The sequence below is a fragment of the Sceloporus undulatus genome, chromosome 6, assembly GCF_019175285.1.
Source record: "Sceloporus undulatus isolate JIND9_A2432 ecotype Alabama chromosome 6, SceUnd_v1.1, whole genome shotgun sequence".
Taxonomy (NCBI): Eukaryota; Metazoa; Chordata; class Lepidosauria; order Squamata; family Phrynosomatidae; genus Sceloporus; species Sceloporus undulatus.
In genome coordinates this window covers 2,514,372-2,529,972 of record NC_056527.1, presented here as the reverse complement: position 1 = coordinate 2,529,972, position 15,601 = coordinate 2,514,372, and the positions used below count along the sequence as shown (strand labels likewise).

The 15,601-nt window shown below is 41.8% G+C and overlaps 1 protein-coding gene across 1 annotated transcript in view; it reads right to left on the bottom strand.

Annotated features, from left to right (window-relative positions):
* Window positions 1-15,601, bottom strand: part of PTPN23 (protein tyrosine phosphatase non-receptor type 23) — a 51,978-nt gene that overhangs the window by 20,377 nt on the left and 16,000 nt on the right. The window contains exons 4-14 of the mRNA XM_042474757.1: window positions 15,050-15,126; window positions 11,453-11,502; window positions 11,017-11,148; window positions 10,122-10,202; window positions 9,557-9,688; window positions 5,340-5,387; window positions 5,050-5,106; window positions 4,265-4,323; window positions 3,036-3,115; window positions 1,346-1,460; window positions 518-583 (exon numbers count right to left, since the gene is read on the bottom strand). Of these exons, the coding sequence (XP_042330691.1) occupies window positions 518-583; window positions 1,346-1,460; window positions 3,036-3,115; window positions 4,265-4,323; window positions 5,050-5,106; window positions 5,340-5,387; window positions 9,557-9,688; window positions 10,122-10,202; window positions 11,017-11,148; window positions 11,453-11,502; window positions 15,050-15,126 (897 nt within the window). The remainder of the gene's footprint in view (window positions 1-517; window positions 584-1,345; window positions 1,461-3,035; window positions 3,116-4,264; window positions 4,324-5,049; window positions 5,107-5,339; window positions 5,388-9,556; window positions 9,689-10,121; window positions 10,203-11,016; window positions 11,149-11,452; window positions 11,503-15,049; window positions 15,127-15,601) is intronic.

The window sequence follows — 15,601 nt, the reverse complement described above, 5'->3', positions numbered from 1 at the left end:
ACTGATTAAATCTTAGTAAGAATATCTAGACAGTAAGGGCTCCTTGACAGTGGAACAGGTTGTAATAAATAATAAAACTTTTATTTGTATCCCACTTTTTGTTAAAACAATCAAAGTGGCTTACAGTGTTACAAATAATACAGCAATATCATTTCAGAAGGTGCTGGACTCTCCTTCATTGGAAGTTTTTGGGCAGAGGCTCTATGCCCATCTCCGTCAAGTGGGTGCTTTAGCTGTGGATTCTTTTACTGGTAGGGAGTTGGAGTAAACAACCACTGAGATGTCTTCCAACACTACAGTTTTATGACTTAATGATACGCACACAGCATTTGGTTTTCAAGAAGATAGGAAAAGACTGTTGCATGGATGCTCAAGGATGCTTAGCCGCTTAAGGATGATGCCATTACCTCTATGATAGAAAAGGCTGGAGGCCATTGCCATCCACAATTACGGTTGTTCTGCCTCCACTCTTCCCCCCGCTCTAACCAGCATCAACCTTTCCCAGAAACATACATACTCAAGGACTTCGTTCTTGGCATCGATCTTGGCCATCACTTCTCTCAGCAGCTTGGCTTTCTCCTCACTGAAAGGGAAACAAGAAGAGAAAGAAGCATGTAAGTTTCGAAGCAAGAAGTACAGGAAAGGCTTTTCTGGACCAAGAGGTGATATACCCTTTTACTAGGAGGGGCCTCATTGTACCAAATTCCTGCTCATGAATCTGAGAACAGCATTTATCATACTTTCTTCAAGAGCACCACTGTCTCCCTCAGAAGCTCATCTGGCACTGACGCGGGCGGCTTTGTTCTCTCTCCCTTCCAAAAGAGATTCTTCTCGACTATAAAGCTGGGGAGGGAAACTTTCAGGGCTGGGGACCTACATTCCCCGCCTTACAAGAACCCTGGAGGGCCTCACTTCCATTGCCTTGGGAAGGTCCAAGAAATATTTGGCCCCACAAATAACATGATCAAGGATCAAGTGTCCCACCCCACCCCCCACCCCTGCAATCTATGGACCTGTGCTGTTGGCCATTTTACTGCTTTTTGTTCACCTTCACTTATTTCAAGCCCAGATGATTCCCTGCCCCAATTCCCTGTTTTGAAAAAAGGTCCAGGTATTTGGGAGAAAAGCTGTTACTGCTGGAGAAAACAATCTTGTTGAATTCTGGGTGATTTACAGACCCTACCTTTCCCACAGATACTAGAAAACCTTCCATATCCCAGACTTTAACCACCACTGATTCCATTTGTGCCCTCATGCTGCACACCCTCTTGCAACAAGCAGGAAGACCGCACAGGTGCCTAGAATGCAAAGCAGCTGACAACAGGCAAAGGAAGTGGCTGCTCACCTGTAGAGCGATGATGCTTCGTGGGCAGCCATTGGCACTAGCTTGGCAAAAATATCAGGGCCTGTCACAGCTGGATCTGTGGGATTGACAGGAAGGGCCTTCACCAGCGGTGCACCTGATGGAAGAGAAACCAGGGTTAATAAGAGATATGGGGGTTTCCCTTGCACTGTCCAGGGAGGAGCTTTCCAAGCTTCAACTGGAGCACTGACGAAGTCAGGGTAACCTTAGGGTCTCAGAAAGTGCTAGGGCAAATTCATTTTGAGAAGAAAAGTTGCAGGATGTTACTCCTACACAGTGCTAAGGACACCTTTAAGATGGCTGAGTACTTTTTTAACAGTTTGAAATGGTGGTACCTATTTCTGTTGTTGTTCTGTGTCAGAACTCCCCTGCATTCATATATTCATTTGTCATTCATATATTCATTTGGGGATTCTGTCAGAGGGATTATTAGTTTAGGGTTTTGTTTAGATATTATTTGATTAAGGACATAATGGGTTTGATATATATTGGTTAGTTAGAATGTACTAGAAGGGGATAGATAGATGGCTAGCTTCTGTGCTTGCTTATTAGGATTGGAATGTTACAATGTTAGGGAGTTACCCAGCCAGGCTGAGACTGCTCTTGTGTTGGGAGGGGTGAGTTAAACCTTAAGAGTTAATGCTACTACTTATAGGCTGTTATAGTAATATGTTCATGATGTTAATATATGTTATGCTTTATATGTTGCCATGTATGTTGGGTTGTGGGATGATGGGATATATAACCATTCTTACATATACTCATAGGTTGTTAAGGTTTAATGTTACTTAGTTTAGTAGAGAGGGATGTCTGGGTTTCAAGGCCACAGGTGCAAGGAGGAGATAACACTTGGTGTGAACTTAATTGTTTTGGGAACAGGCCGGAGAGCCCGGACGAGAGGACACTACGTCATCGGGGTGGAGATTCCTCACTGCGCGGGAAAGACTGATCCAATTAATTAACTTTATTGCTTTATGGGGGTGGGTCTGCTCATGGGACTATATAACCCATTTGTAACCATGTATCTTCATTCCTGACAAAGAAGTCACTTCTGTTGCCTATACCTTTACCTTTCAATAAAGCTGTTACTTTTAGGAAGCACAGCCTCTTGTTGTTTGGGGGTGGCAATTGGGAGCCTGACATTCTGGTATGGTACCCAACACTTCTGTTGTTGTTATGTGCCCTCAAGTTGATTCTGACTTACACCAGCTCTATCAGACAGTGCTCTGGGCAAGATCTGTTCAGAGGAAGTTTGCCACTGCCTCTCTCTGAGACTGAGAGTGTATGACCAGTGGGTTTCCAGGGCTGAGCAGGGATTTCAGCCTTGGTCTCCCTGAGTCCTAAGTCAACAATGAAAGCTCTGCACCACACTGGCTCTTTCTCTTCTTACACCTTAACTGTCCTGGCTTCTCCCGATCTAATAAGGAGATTAACATTGTGAGAGCTCCCCTCCCCCTTTTTTTTCTATTTTTATTTATTTATGTATTTATTTATTTTGCTGGCACTTCAACCCACAGAGGTTCCTGGTTTTTAAAAAAGCACCTAGCCTTTGTGTGTGTGTGCCAATACCAAAGCAGACAAGAGAGACCCATCTGTAACCTGTACTGAGCATCATTTTACTTGGCTTGTAAATAATAATCCCATTAGGTTACTGGCAGTGTCTCCACTGTACCTTTCACAGACTGCAAGGTATCCAGAGCAGGGACGGCTTCATGGTAAATGAAGTCATTGTCCTTTTTGGCAGAGTTGTATCTAAAGAGAAACAAAAGACAAAAAGGCCTTAGCTTGAGGAAAATAAAGATAATAGGCTGACACTGGAGCACCTAATGGCCCAGATGAAATTTTCAAGGAAAAGTCAATGAACATTCAAGGCCACAAATATTACTGCTAGCAGATTCCTACAGAGTGACTGATCCCACATTCTTGGGGGTCAGAAAAACTACAATGACACAGGAGAACTGAGTTGCACCACTGGAGTTAGAGGAGAATGGTGGCTAGGAAGGTGGCTAAGTCGAGTGGGACAGCGACTCAACTTCAGGTGTCAGGCTGAACTTTAAAGAAGCACTCCATGAAGCTGAATGCTAGTGTTGAAATAAGGTCAGCACCATGGACAGCTCTTTTAATGTTTAAAGGTGTTTCAATGTTAATGTTGAAAGTACTAAAATTCAAAGCGGATTCACTGCCCCACTGACATGAGACCCACCAGCCTCCATTGGTCAAGTCAAGTTGGGAAACTGGAGAATAGGAGGGTCCATGTGCCACACGAACAGCAGGTTTCTAGTCCATATGGTGGCAGGGAACCACCAACCTTGCAAATATGTAGAAATTGTTTAGAAAAGCAGAGAGCAGAACCAAGTATAGCCTGCAGTAGTAGTAATAATAATAATAATAATAATAATAATAATTTATTTATTTATTTATTTATTTATTTTTAGCCCGCCCAATCACGAAGAATCCAGGCGGGTTACAACAATAGCTAAAAGGATGGGACATCCCATGCTTTAAACTGCTTTAGCGATGTCAGTTCCCTGTGGACACAATAACCTTCATTTTTCACTAGTCCAGTCTTTGCAAGCTGTTCTGAATGGATCTGAAAACACTTTCAAAGACAAAAAGGAATAGATAGTAGCAAGACTGTAAATTAATCTTCCATTACATCAGGAATGAAAAGCATCCAACCTTTCAGTGCTGCTGAAGTGAAGCTCCCAGCAATCTTTGCCACTGGCTACATCAGCCAGGGCTGCTGGAATTTGAAGTCCCACACCATTTGAAGGGCTACATGCTTCCCTTCCATGCTTTACATTAAACAGGTTCAATTACTGCAAAATTAAGATCAGATAACAAAGGGTATGACTGGGACAATCACAAGCACATAAAGCTTTTACACACAAAGAGACTCACTTCCCTCCAATGACGTCCATGGTGAACCTCAGGGCTTCCTGCACAGTTTCAGGCTGACCCTACAATAAGGAATGTTGTGGCTGAAGTATTTTTAAATCATTTTTCCTAGCAAACATACATCCATAAGTGGTGTATCCAAAGGGGAACTTGACAGAAAAGCAGAAACAACCAAGAGAGAATGGTTCAGAGATTTCAAATCATGACGCTGGACATCAAGACCCCAGTGGCTTAACCAGCATGGTCAAAGGGTCAGGAACTCAATGAGTGAGAAGGATGACTCCCTGCCTGCCAGCCTGAAATTTGAGATCCTCAGCAAGAGGCCCAAGGGTATGTCCCACCACACTGAGAGACTATGCTAGTGGGCATATATGACAGGGGTTGGATAAGTGTAGCACTGCAACTGTGGAATTCCATTCCAAAGAAATACTGGAAAACATTCATACAGAAATAGATCTGAGATGCTGCTTTGGCACCTCAGGTATGGAATACCCGTCCCTTAGAATACAAACTGCTACACTGAAGAAACACTGCTGTTTCTTCAGCACCAAGTAAAAACATGGTTTTTTACTACTGTTTTGGGGACTTTATTGCTCTCCTCCAAGTTTGCACATACAGGTTGTCAAATGGTTTAATCTGTGTTTAGCCTTTGAATTGTTTTCATTGTTTTAAACTGTTCAAACTGATCATCATATGCTGCCCTGTGATTTTTGGATATGGGAAGCAATAAATATTTCAATAAATAAAAAGTAACTAAAGCAAGCAATAAAGGGGAAAAGAGCTGTTACCTTGGCCAGTTTGATGGCTTCATTGAGCTTGTCCAGGGCACTCTGGAAGTAGATGACCTGCAAAGGCAAACAGGGACTCAGCCAACCAAAGCCCCCAGGTAACACTCTGCCCACCCCTCCAGAAAAGAGATTCTGCTCACACCTCAAAGGTCAACCCAGAGAGTTCTCTACTGGATATCAGAATCCCCAGAGTGCCAAACAGACAGGCCCAATCTAGTGGACCAGCTGTGTTCTGCTGACTGGGTGACCCATTCCAGACACAGAGCCTGGTTTTCCAAAGTTTAACTCACCCTCTCGCCATACTTCTGTTGCTCCTCGGCCTGCTTACCCATGTGCAGCTGTGCAAGGAAAGAGAGAAAGAATTAGCCTAAAGCTGGCTGGCAAAGACTGGGGCTAGAAATGGCTAGCTTAACCTTAGACAACTTGATATCATTTTCTCATGGCCTTGCATCATGCCCCACCAACCTCCCAAGGATGGACAGAGACAGGAAAAATAAGGCATAACAACGCGCACATAAGAAGCGGGATTGGAAAAAAAACACTGAACTCTAAACAAAAAGGGGCTAACAAAGACTGCAGTATTTGGGAATTACTAAGGGCTTGATGAGAGAGATTAATTAAAAAGGGCGACATTGATAAGAGAAGGTGAACTGCGGGAATGTCTATTGTACTTATTGTGCCTACTATTATCTACTGTAATCTCTTTTCCTTTTCCTCTCCTTCTCTCATCGAAGTAATAGGCTTTGTTCTCAACTGTTTTGAATTGCCGAGATTGTGGGGATTGTGTGTTTGAAAAGGAAGACATTGGAAGAGGGTGGTTGTTTTGGGCTAAATTAATGAAGAGATAGAAACTATGCTTAATTTATAAGATATATAAGATTTTACAGAACTTTAAGACACAACTTGAATTAATAATGCTTAATATTGTTTGCTGTGAAGGTTGTAGCTGACTGTAATTGATTGGAACTTGGGGAAGAAACAGAACACAGTTTATTCTGAATATTTACATACTGAGTGAGAGATAGTGGTAAGAACTGTTACTGAGTAAAGAACAACAGGAAGTATTTAAAACTAATTTAATATTAGCCTAACACAGCTTGGTGTTGTTAAAATAAGAAATTGTAAGAAGAAAAGAAGAGAAAGAAGAGAAGGGGAAAGGAAAAGGTAAAGGGAAGAAAAATAACAATAATAATAAAAGACCAGAGCAAAGGAGCAAAGGAGAGGAAACAACCTGAGACCTTGGATAGGTAGACCTTGAACAGATATCTAATTAGAACACCAGCTGTTGGTGGTTTTTAATTAACTTGAAACCCAGAGAGAGAAAATAGGTTAAAGACAGCCTTCTAGTAACAATAAGTGGGAATTAGGAGGTTTTTGTTTCAAAAAAGGGAAATAAGTGTCGCACAGAAAAAGAACATATAACATGATATAATAAATAATAAATAACAACAAGAAGACAATAACAAGACAATCTATACAAAAATAGCAAATTAAATTAGGACTTCATAGTTTAACCCATTAAGAAAATTAATTAGAGACAACAAAAATTGATAATAAAATTAATATAATTTATTGAAAATAAAATCAAACAAAAATAGAATAAATCATATAAATAAAATAAAATAAACAAAGCTAAAAAATAAATAAAAATACAAGTTTCCTAAAACAATAAATCTAAACAAATTTAAATTTAAATTAAAAAAACAAAATAAACAAAACAAAACTTTAAAACAAATAATAATAATAATAATAACAGGGAGTTTAAGAACAAGAATAGATTAATTAAATAAATAAAAAATAAAAAAATTAAAACAACATAAAACACCATAAAAAAAGAAATTAAAACAACATAAAACAAAAGAGATAAAATATAATAAAACAAGAGAATTTAAGTGAATTGATCTGTATTCAATAACATCTATTAAATTCCAATTCAATAAAACTCAATAAAGTAAATAACTCTCTCACACACATAACAAATAAATAATTAAACCAAAGAACAATATTACAGACAAGATAATAGTGACAAGACAGTGAAGTGTTTGGAGAAATAGAAGGGGAGGAAGGAGGAGAAAAGGGAAGGGAAGAGGAAGTGGGAGAGAGATAGGAGGAGGCGGAATCAAAGTATGGCAGCGCCCCAAAAAACCACAACAGAACCTGAATCAAAAGAGACTCTCGGTTGAAGCACCTGACAAGGATAATGATCAGTTTTCGCAAATGCTAAGAGAAATCTAGAAATCAAGAGAGGAGAACACACTGTTCAGGAATGAATTGAAACAAGATATAAAGGAATTAAGGGAAGAAGTGAAAACCAATTTGAAGACAGAATCTAAGCTAATAAGAGAAGATCTGGATAAAACAAATAAAGACATCGGCAAAATTACGGGTAAAGTGGATAAATTAGGAAAGACAATTAGAAAACAAGAAGTAGACTTGAAACACCTTAAAGCGACACAAGATGAAGATCAAAAAGACTTACCTAAGATGGAAATCAAAAGTAGAGAGAAATGCTTGAAATTACGAGGACTTCCGGAGCAAACGAACAAAAATTAATACGATTTTCTCATCCCTTTGTTGGCAAAATATATGTAAGTCCCAACTCACCATTTCAGTTGGGAAATAGATAGAATATATAGACTGAACTCAAAGGTGGCAAAATTAAAAGGGATTCCATGAGATATCATAATTTATTTCGTATGTAAACAAATTAAGGATGCAATTTTACAGAAAAACTACAAAACTAGATTAGTGATACAAGGTAATGAAATAAAGATGTACCCACAAAAGTTTTGAGAAGGAGAAGGCATTACAGATTCCTGACGGACCTCTTAAAGACCCACCAAATACAATACAGGTGGGAAGAACCTGAGGGTCTGACTGTGGCATGGAAGCAGAGAAGATATAAGATCGATACAACAGAAAAAGCAGAAGAATTTTGGAAAAGATTGAAAGCAGACACAGATCTAAGGAAGGACAATACAGACCAAATGAAAGAAAATCCAGGAAACGAGAAAGAGGAAGGTACTTCTCTGAGGAGCGGGAAGATTTATTACAAAAAAAGTTGGAAAACAAGAAGATAAGAAGCAGAGAGGACACCGAGACAGACGCAGGAGGAGGACTACTACGAAATAACCAACTGCATTGAGAAATAGAAGAAGACCTAACAGGACAAGAGGAGGAAGAACTATTAGGAGCAATTGGAGGAGTGGCCCTAGGGGAAATCAAAGGGAAGACTTCCTTAACGGTGAAGAAATAATCGTGGATGAAGAACAAGACTTGCTTGGAAACCAGTCATCCAGTTTGATTTTATTGGAACCTAACCAGTAAATTATAGGATAGACCATTGTAGTATATATGTGACTCTCTCCCACATTCTCTTTGTAAAGGCAAAAAATAAAGGAAAATATAATAAAATAATTAATAACCATGAGAATCATAACTTGGAATGTAAAAGGCCTGAACTCGCCCATTAAGAGGAAAAAAATCTTCCAATTGTTAGACAAAAACAAATATGAAATAATATGTTTACAAGAAACACATGTCAAATCAAAAGACATTCTTAGGAACAAAAAACTTGGGAAAGAATATATTGCAGCTGCCAAAAACAGGAAAAATGGGGTTATACTCTATGTGAATAAACAATTGGAATAAAAAAATATTTTGTGACACAGAGGGATATATGGTTGGGGTAGAAATAATTTGGGAAGGGAATAAAATTTTAGTAGTAGGAATATATGGACCACAAGAAAAAATTCTTCAAGAATCTTTATGATAAAATTATGGAATTTGACTATGAAAAGATCCTAATATTAGAAGATTTCAACGGAATAATAGATCCTAAAGTAGATAGGAAAACTCAAAGCAAAAATATACAAAACCTAGGGAAGTTACCCACCTCATTTCTTCCCCTAATGTGGGAAAGCTAAATGATGAAAACCAATTCTGGAAACTGCTAAGGTCTCTAGACCGAGTGAGATAAGGGGGCCCAGATGAAGAAGCATCCAGTGTCTTTCGCTATTGCACTTATTATCTTTGTAATTAGTTTATTTTTAAACACATACATACATACACTATAAAATCATATAGTACAGATACACAGTCCAAAGTATTAAGTACACATGCTGCTTTTTGGTAGTGGCATTCTAAGAGAGAGTGTTAGGTAAAAGATAAAATTAAGAAAATAAGCATAATACTTAGACCAGCTTTCTCCACCCTGGAATCTTCCAGGTGTTGGCCTACAACTCCCAGAATTCCACAGCCAGCAGACCAGAACTGGCTGTGGGATTCTGGGAATTGTAGGCAACACCTCTGGAAGATTCCAGGTTGGAGAACATTGCCTTACATGGTGGTGGAGCATTAAACTGAGGCAGCCAAGGGGATGCAGGGTCATGGTTACTGTGAATCTAACAGGTCTAACTTCACTCAACCCATTTTGTAACAAAGGAAAAGGTTGAGAAGGGGAGAACCTGGGTGCCAACAGCACCAGGGTCCATCCTGTGATGCTCACATGGGCCACAGCAGCAAAATAGTAGATCTTCATCTGCACCAGCTTCTTCCAGTCCTTCTGGATCTTGCCCAGCAAGGAGGCTGTTTCGGAGTTCTCCAAAGCCCGACATGCTTCTTTATAGTAATCAACCACCTGGCAGGGGAGGGACAGGAGAAGGAAAGCAAGCAATATATTGGGTTACTGCTGTCTGGGGAGAGGGAACGAAGGGGATCCTAGGAGACAAAGCTGACTAAAGAGCAAAGGGACAGATCCTTCTTGTTTACCACTATTTCTGAAGAAGATGACCCAAAGCACGAATGAGAATCCGGCACACTTCTGGAAGTTGCTGGACTGCAACTCCCAGCATTCATCACCTTTGGCTATGCTTGCTAGGGTTGTAGGAGTTGCAGTTTAACATCTGGAGAGCTGCACAGGTGAGCAAGGGGCCATTTTTCACCCCACGGGCTTGTTTTCCCACCCCTGCCCTAGAGTTAAACTGGTCCAGACTTAGGAGGTATCAGTCTTCTATTTTCAGCCAGTCTTGCTCCAACTACCAAGGTTCAAGGCATGCATCCACACTGCCCACCTGAGCACTGATCCTGGCCACAAGGAAGCTCTTTCGGTTATCTAGCATTGACTTTTCAAGGAGGCACTCCTGGGCCTGGCCCTATAGGGGAAGAAAGAGGGGGACAGGGAGGGAGAGGAAGAAAGGCAATGTTAACCCAGCTTTTTTACAAGAGGACAAATTAGATAAGGACCTTGGGGATGATCGTCTGAGCCTCTGCCATTAGAAAAATACAAGAACCTTGAAGCTGGATCAAATCAAAGATCCAGAATCCAAACAGCCCCTCTCACTCACATTCTCCAGCCACTGGTACTCAAAAACCTATGTTGCTGATTCTGAAGGAATTATTTGATCACCTTCATTAGTAGTCACTGAATAGGTCTTGTGCCACTGTAGATGTGTAATAGCTTTAGATTACCCCCAAACCCTGTGTTGCTTTTGCTACAATGCACCAACACAGCTCTCCTCTGGAAGCTTTATAGAACTGAGTGGGACCAGGACAACAGTATGTACATTGTGATGGTTAAGGCAGACCTCTGCAGCTATATCCTTAGACTTGTAAATTACATGAAAATTTGCAGACTTCACACTTTCTGACAGGGAAAACATTTCCCTGGAGTTGTCATATCTAGTTTATAGAGGCAGGGATGCAACCAGTTGAACCATCAGCTCCACCTACATCAGGTACACTAGCTTTGTGTCTTCTTTGCATCCAGCTCTGTTCTGTTAGCCCCCATATCATCTCCCCTGACTGGTAGTGCTCCCCTTGGCAGAAGGAGATCTTTCACATCGCATATTACTTGGACCTTTTTCAAGCTGGCAAGAGAGAGATTAAACCTGTGATAATGACCATGCAACTTATGCACTACACATCCACTGGGATGCAGCTTCTTCTAAGACCCCCACCCATTCTTACCAGCATGAGGTTGATGTTCAGGTTAAGGATTTGGTGGCTCATGTCCACACTGTAGGAATGAGGGAAGTGGTCCCGAAGGTAAGTGAATGCTCCTGCTGCACACTGGAAATGGGTGCAGGAGACCTTCATGCCCTACCGGACAAGAGATGAGGGTAAGCAAAGCAGGGACAAGACCTGAATGACACTGACAAGAAACCAAGTGAGAGCCCTCCCTGCCACCCTCTGCCCTGTTTAATATTATTTAAATAAACATTTTTCAAAACCAGAAGTAGATTTCTGCACCTTCCCTTTTTAGGGGAAAATTTTTGGTAGTCCATGAAGCCCCTGGAGGGTCCCAGGGGCTAAAAATTGGACCCCAGACCCACTACAGTTGCCTAACCATGCTATAGTTCTAGTAATCTAGCACAAGGTGGGGGGATCAAACTCAAAACCTTACCTCCTCCGACACTCTTTTGTCCATTGCTCCAAGCATGGAATGTAAGGCACCTGTGGAAGGGGGAAAGCAGGCAAGTGTGAAAGATGGTACCTCACCAGAACAGCAACAGAAACACAGACAAGCAATCATTTTCTGCCAGATCAGACAAGAGTAAAGAAAAGCTGGTTTAAGAGAATAATGTAAAGTATGTATTTTCAAGTTGCCTGTCAACTTATAGTGACCCCTTGGATCTCATGGGGATTTTTTAGGCAAGGAATATTCAGAGGTGGTTTTGCCAGTTCCTTCCTCTGAAATATAGCCTACAGCACCCAGTATTCATTGGCGGTCTCCCATTCAAGTATTTACCAGGGCTGACCTCACTTAGTTTCTAAGATCAGTCAGGATCTGGTACCTGTAGGGTGTTACAAGGCCCAATTCCCTTAGTTAGCATGGCTTGTAGGATACCTGACCACTATTTTTGGTCAGATTATTCCTCAAATGTCCAGTCCAGAATCACGTGCTCCAATGGCCATCAGCAATCCAGGGTGCCAGGTCACAAGAGGTCTTTCCCATCTGCTAAGACCAGAGGCCCTTTTAATTGCCAGGAAACCAAGGTACTAGGGCTGCCTGCATGCAAAAGTCTTACGATCTATTACTGAGCCAGGTTCCCAAATCAGTGTGTTGCACTAGATACCCTGGAGGCCCCTTATAACTCTTAAGGTTCTGTGATTCTATAATTTCATTCTCACAGCCTGGTATTCTGACTGGCATGCTACTAACATCTGAGTTCCCACTATGGGAAGCACCCCTTGGGAGAGGGGGAAATATCACAAAGGTATGCTGTGTATTCCAGGTGAGGTAAATGCAGGGAAAGCATCTGCAATTATGCCAGAACCAGGGGCGAACATTAAGAGAGGTGAAGATGGCCACTTTGCCCAGCCCTACCATCTGCCGGAGTGTCTGTATTGCCACACAGTGAAGATTTCTGAGCCATGGAAAAACCTTTGTCTGCTGCAGCACGAGGAGGGCCTTCATCCCAAGAGATGTCCCATATAATCTGCCCCGCACACTCAGATCATCTGGGAAGAGTTTGTTGAGGATCCCAACAACGAGATATGTGTCAACCTCACAAAGGGCCTTTTCCATCTCGGCCCCTGGGATCTGGAACACCCTTCCCGAGGAACTCCGCACCGCCACCTCCCTGGACCTCTTCAAAAAGAGACCTTCCTGTTTCAGCAAGCCTTCCCCGATGTCCCTTGATATTGGCCCCCCTATATGTACAACATTATCGACGTATCAGCTGGCCTGGTTTTGATGTATGGTTTTAACGTGTATTTTTGGAATTTGTTAATAAGTTTTATTTATGTATTGCAATTTTTATCCTGTATTTTGTATTTGTCATTGCAATTTTTACTGTACACAGCATGATCAACACGGAATGCGGTCTATAAATAATGATAATGATAATGATAATGATAATGATAATGATGAATGATAATATTATTATTATTATTATTATATTATATTATTATATTTATTATTATATTATGTCAGGGCCTCACTGAACCAAAGTGAGAAGAAACACTTCTCTGAACTGTTCCCAAAGCCAGCCTCACCTCCAAAGACATTAGGTGACAGCCACTCAGGCACACTCTCCTCTCCTCTCCTTCCATGTCGCCCAGGACAGATGCATTACGCTAAGGCTGGGGAACAAGTAAGCTGTCACCCTTGAGACCTGGCTCAATCCACTGTAATGATTTTGCTGTCTCCCAAGGCTACATCAAAGTTATCTTGCAAGCCAAGCCACTCAAGGGTTCCTCACCAAGCGTCCCGCTTCTAATAGCAAGGCCAGAAAAGCACAAGGCTGGCAATCCCTTGGCTCTTCCACTGCACCATTATCATCCTGCAGTTCATGAACTGAGTCTTCGAGAAGGATTTCCGACCCCTCCTTGTCTGTTCTTGGATGGATCAGTGCAAGTCACAAGATTAGCACAAACACAAGCAAGAGAGCCAGAAAAACCACCTTCTTCACTGTTTACAGTTGACTCAACCAACTGAATACCAAAAAAAACCAATGCCAACACACACATGCACGCACGCACGCACGCACGCACACACACACACCCTGCCTTTCCCCTAAAGATGTAGGCAAAAATATACACACAGTTATTCTTAGTGGATGGATGTTCAAGAACAAAATGCAGTGTGGACTGGCAGAGGAGGAACCTCCAAGAGGAGGAGCAACTGTGGAGGAAGAGGGGATGCCAGGCTCCTTCTGGGGGTGTATGGAATCTCATGTTCCCCATTTGCCCAGGAAAAGGTCTTCCAACTGAACCACCTGAGAGTTACATCGAAGCCCAATTCAGGTTAACAGTGGCCAAGCTGAACTGGACCTGTCATCAGTGGCTCGGCTCCAAATTGGAAGGAGGGCTCAAGTGGAATCCTGCAGGGTTCTGTCTTGGGGCCAATTCCTTTCAATGTTATTATCAATGATTTAGATCAGCAGTTCCCAAACATTGGTCTTCCAGATATTTTTGACTTTAGATCCCAGAATTCTTGGTTGTTGGCCAAGCTGGCTGGGGCTTCTGGGAGTTAAAGTCCAAAACACCTGGAAGATGAAAGTTTAAAAATCACTGATTTAGAGGATGGAGTGGACAGAATCCTTATCAGATGTGTAGATGATACGAAACTGGGAGGGCTGTTAACAGAATTGGAAAGGGCCTTGATAAACTAGGAAACAGGGCTGAAATTAACAAAATAAAATTCAATGGAAACAAATGCAAAATTCTGCATTTAGGCCACAAAAACTAAATGCACAGGTATAGCGTGCGGGAGTTCTGAGCTTAGCAGTATTGCATGTGAAGATGATTTTGGAATTATTGTTGATCATAAGCTGACCAAGAGCCAGCAGAGTGATGCTGCAGTAAAGAAGGCAAATGCTGTCCTAGTCCGCATTACCAGAAGCATCATTTCCAAATCAAGGAAAGTAAAAGTGCTGCAGTGCACCCGCGTCATACGCGAGCACGCTTTACGCAAATTTCAGTATACACCGAAAGCCACGTGGAGAGAAGGGGTGATGCATCCCATAGGGATGAATGGGGTGCTCGCCCGTGGCGTGCGTCGCCGTGTGCACAAGCCCCGTTCATTTAAATGGGGCTCGAGATAGGAGATATTTGCTTTACGTGGGGAGTGCGGAACAGATCCCCCATGTAACGTAAGGGCGCACTGTATTATATTCTGCACTGGAGTACTGCATTCAGCTCTAGGTACATATTTTAAGAAGAATAGAGACAAAATGGAGAAGGTTCCAAGAAGGGCAACAGGGATGATTAGAGGCAGGGAAAACAAAACATATGAGTAGAAGTTGAAGGAGCTGGGCATGTTCAGCTTTGTGAAGAGATGATGGAGAAGTGACATGGTCACAATCTGTCAATATCTCAAGGGCTGCCAGAAAAAGGTGGGGACAGGCCAAAATGCTTCCTGCTGGGTTTGAACTACTGCCACCTGCAACTGATCTAGGTTTCTTCCTTTTGAAGCCACCCACCATTTTTCCGGAAGCAAAAATGCAGTCACGCATCAAATCCCAAATGGCCAAAAAGGGAAAAAAAAGGCTTTTACCTAAATTGTAGAGGATGCAGGCCTGCTCATACTTTATGTCCTCATGAGTAACTGCTTTGCCAGAAAAGATCTCAGTCCTGTGAACAGAGAGTACCATTATGGAGACCGAGGAGAACACTTACCAGTATCTAACCTCTATTTCAGGAGAAAGGGCTCTTGCTGTAGCACTGGCCAGTTAGTCCAGGAACCACTCAGGTTTAGTTAGGGCCTGTGCAGACAGGCCAAAATAAAGCTGCTATGGGTCATTTTGGAGGTATGCTGTTTAAATGATGCATGCGTCATAAGAGTCTGGAAGCTGTGCCAAAGCCACATTCCAGTTCTTAGGACTGGAGCGTGGCTTTGGTGTGGCTTCTGGACTCTTAGGACGCATGTACATTTAAGATAGGTTCATATTGGTCTTTGACCGTAATAAAGAATTTAATGTATCATTTAAACAGCATACCTCCAAAATGACCCGTAGCACCTTTATTTTGGCCTGTCTGTATGGGGCCTTAGACACAGCTTGTTTGAGCTGCATGGAATTTTTAACCACCTAGATGGGGTCAGGCTATA